The sequence below is a fragment of the Halichoeres trimaculatus genome, unplaced genomic scaffold (genome assembly GCF_033239565.1).
Source record: "Halichoeres trimaculatus isolate MK-OKI-2021-1 unplaced genomic scaffold, fHalTri1.1 fHalTri1_scaffold_13, whole genome shotgun sequence".
Taxonomy (NCBI): Eukaryota; Metazoa; Chordata; class Actinopteri; order Labriformes; family Labridae; genus Halichoeres; species Halichoeres trimaculatus.
In genome coordinates, this window is record NW_027437191.1 from 11,437,343 (window position 1) to 11,440,703 (window position 3,361).

The following is a 3,361-nucleotide window of genomic DNA, read 5'->3' on the forward strand; positions in this document are numbered from 1 at the left end:
CAGTGGTGCATGTGACCAGGAGCATCTGTCTGCATCAGTGCATGGACAACACTGAGAGTGGATCAGGTGTGTTAAGACAACCTCACAGATTACATTTTGATCTGTTGCATTTTAGAGCTATACAAAACTGTGTGTCCTACTTTTCAAGGTCACTTTTTCATGAATACATGAAATAAGATTTTTCTGTGCCCTGACAGACTTTGGTAGAGCTTTTTATTCCTTCATGTTTTGACATGTGTTTGAATGACAAGAAACTTTACCTTGAACCTTGCACAAACAACAGTTGTTGAAACTTTGTCTCTGTTTTACTAACTTGTTAATGTAAATGTTTTGTGCTGGTTCATAGGAATCCTGCAGTCATGGGACCAGAGGTTTCTGACAACAGGACGATCTCTGTGACTGACTTCCATCCTTGCTATGAAATACATGATTTTAGTTACATTCTGTCAAAAACTCCATCAGTGATATGTGTTTTGTTGTATTCTTTCCTCTTCCTGTTGTCAGTTGTCTGTGTTTGTGGAAACCTTCTTGTTATAATCTCCATCATTTACTTCAAACAGCTGCACAGTCCCACTAACTTCCTCATCCTCTCTCTGGCTGTGGCTGATATACTTGTTGGGATTGTTGTCTTTCCTCTCAGCATGGTGTTTTCTCTCAGCTCATGTTTGTTTCATGAAGACTTATTTTGTAAAATACGGAGCAGTCTTGACATTTCACTTAGCACATGTTCTATTCTGAACCTGTGTTGTATTTCTATTGACAGATATTATGCTGTGTGTCAGCCTCTGACATATAAAGCTAAGATTAACAATCGTGTTGCTGTTCTCATGATCCTGGTCTGCTGGGGAGGTTCAGCTCTGATTGGAATTGGTGTTATACTTGCTGGTCTCAACAATGACACATGTGATGAAGTGTGCTCTTTTGATACCCTAATGTACAACACTATTGGACCTATTTTATCATTTTACCTCCCAGTGATCATCATGCTCTGTATCTACTTTAAGATTTTCCTCGTTGCACAGAAACAGGCTCGCAGAATCATGAACACAACACACAAGTCTGCAGTGACTGTTAGTAAGACGGAGAGAAAAGCCACCAAAACTCTGGCTATTGTTCTGGGAGTCTTCCTCTTATGCTGGACTCCTTTTTTTCTCTGCATCACTTTCCCCTCACTAAGCAACTCAGCTCCAGTTTCTGTTATGGAAACACTCAACTGGCTGACTTTATCAAATTCAATGCTGAATCCCTTCATTTATGCTTTCTTTTACAGCTGGTTCAGGTCTGCTATCAGAATGATTGTGACAGGGAAAATATTTAAAGGTGATTTCACCAACACTACACTGCAAAAATAAAAAACTAAACTCAGATCCGATGTGTGAGATTCTTTTACTGGGGTTTGTTGTGATGGAGATAATGTGTAGTAAAGATGACGTGTTGCAAATGACATTTTACAAATAGCATTTTTAGTCTTTGCAAAGAGACAATACTGGAGTTTTCAGCTTTACTGACAAAATTAGTAGTAAAAAAATACCAAAACAAACCAACCAACCAACAAACAAACAAATACTATGAATCATGTTTTAGTTTTTGCTTCTTTACAGGAAACAAAAAATGGCAAGAACAGTGAGACTTAAACAGGTGGCTTACCAGAGAATTATAGCCTGGCTTTTGTCTCTAATGGCAGTATTTTTCATTTATTTATTTATCTTTTTTCAGGTTTTTTTTTTATTATTATTCTATTTATATATTGTTGATTTTTTTTTTTTTTTGCATTATACACTTTATTGTATTGCTACTGTCACTCTGAATTTCCCAGAAATTGGATCAATAAAACACACTCTATTCTGTTCTATTCAACCTGATGAGGTTTTGAAGCAGAGGGTGGACATTCCCCGCAGTAATTCTTTGTTTACTTCCCCCTTATGTTATAGGCAGCATGTTCTTTCTAAAGTGGGGTTCTTAGTGGAGTGTTAAAGCCCCCTCCTAAGGCCTTGAATACAACTGTCAGCTCTCTGTTTCATGAAGCCATCCAAAAAATTTTGCCACATTGTAGATTCAGTGTCATGATGACAAAGTGCATTTTGTGATGGTCCTGCTTTTAAAGGTGTGAACCCCTTCTTTGGCTCTGTTACAGTTCAGCTGCAGAGGGTTGACCTTACACGTGCCCGAGTAAGGCTGCATGGCAGCAGATTCATATCAAGAATTTCCCCATACATGGCTCCATTCATTGCTCTGTCAATTATATGAAGTTTGCCAATACTATGAGATGAGAAACAACCCCATGCCATGATGCTTCCACCTCCAAACTTCACTGTTGGTATAGTGTTTTTTGGGTGATGTGCAACGCCATTTCTCCTCCAAACATGGTATGTAGTATGACAGCCCAAAAGTTCAATTTTGGTCTCACATGACCAGACAACATTCTCCCAGTATTCTACAGGCTTGTCAAGATGCTGTTTAGCAAACTTTAAACCAGCTTCAAAATGCCTTTTCTTGAGGAATGGAGTCTTGTGGGCTGAGTGTCCATAAGGCCATGGCGGTGGAGTGCACTGCCTGTTGTTTTCTCTGTAACAATTGTACCTGCTGCCTCCAAGCACTTTCAGGGTGGTCCTTGGCTCGATGAGTACTCTTTTGACTATCTTTCTGACTCCCTGGTCAGAAATCTCACAAGGAGCTCCTGTGCGTGGCCTGTTGATGGTAAGGTGGTGTTTCTTCCACTTGTGAATAATGGCTCCAACGGTGCTGACTGGAATATTCAGGTGCTTTGATATAAGTCTGTAACCAGTTCCATTCTGATGCTGAGCATCAATCAGGTTGTGAATGTTTTCAGAGAGCTCTTTGCCTTTACCCATCATAAGGTGTGTGGTATTTAACTGCTTGGTGAAAAGACGACCTTTTTTATAGGACCATCAATTTGCTCTAGCCCAGCTGATGTTGGTTTGCGTTAATTGGAAGTTCAAGTAATAATTACTGACAGATTTCAGATGGTATAGCACATTTCCTTGCCAAAGTAAACAGCCATTCCATGGTGTGTTCAATACTTTTTTCCTGTGTTATCATACTTAATTCCAAATAATCATTATTTATGGACTTGAATGTCTTGATTTCTTTTCATGTGTGGATTATTTAAGTTAATACCAATGTCTGGTAGAAATTTTGTTTGAATTGCTCCTTTGGAAATAAATTCCTAGAAGAAGCTGGACAAGATACAGATTTTTCACCTTGTCCTCACAGAAGTTTTAACCACAGAAATACATTTTAATTTTTTTTTTTTTTAATACTGCTTTGAGTGTTCTTTTCAACTATTTTACACTCTCGGTGTTCAGTAAATCATTAAAAATGAATAAGAAAGAGAGGAATA

General features: G+C 38.4%; 1 protein-coding gene across 1 annotated transcript; it reads left to right on the forward strand.

The window, feature by feature from the left end:
* Positions 1-359: 359 nt before the first annotated feature.
* Positions 360-1,352, forward strand: LOC141802311 (trace amine-associated receptor 1-like). Its single transcript, XM_074685849.1, has one exon. It carries the CDS (start codon positions 360-362, stop codon positions 1,350-1,352), a length of 993 nt encoding a protein of 330 aa, XP_074541950.1.
* The last annotated feature ends 2,009 nt before the right edge of the window (positions 1,353-3,361 follow it).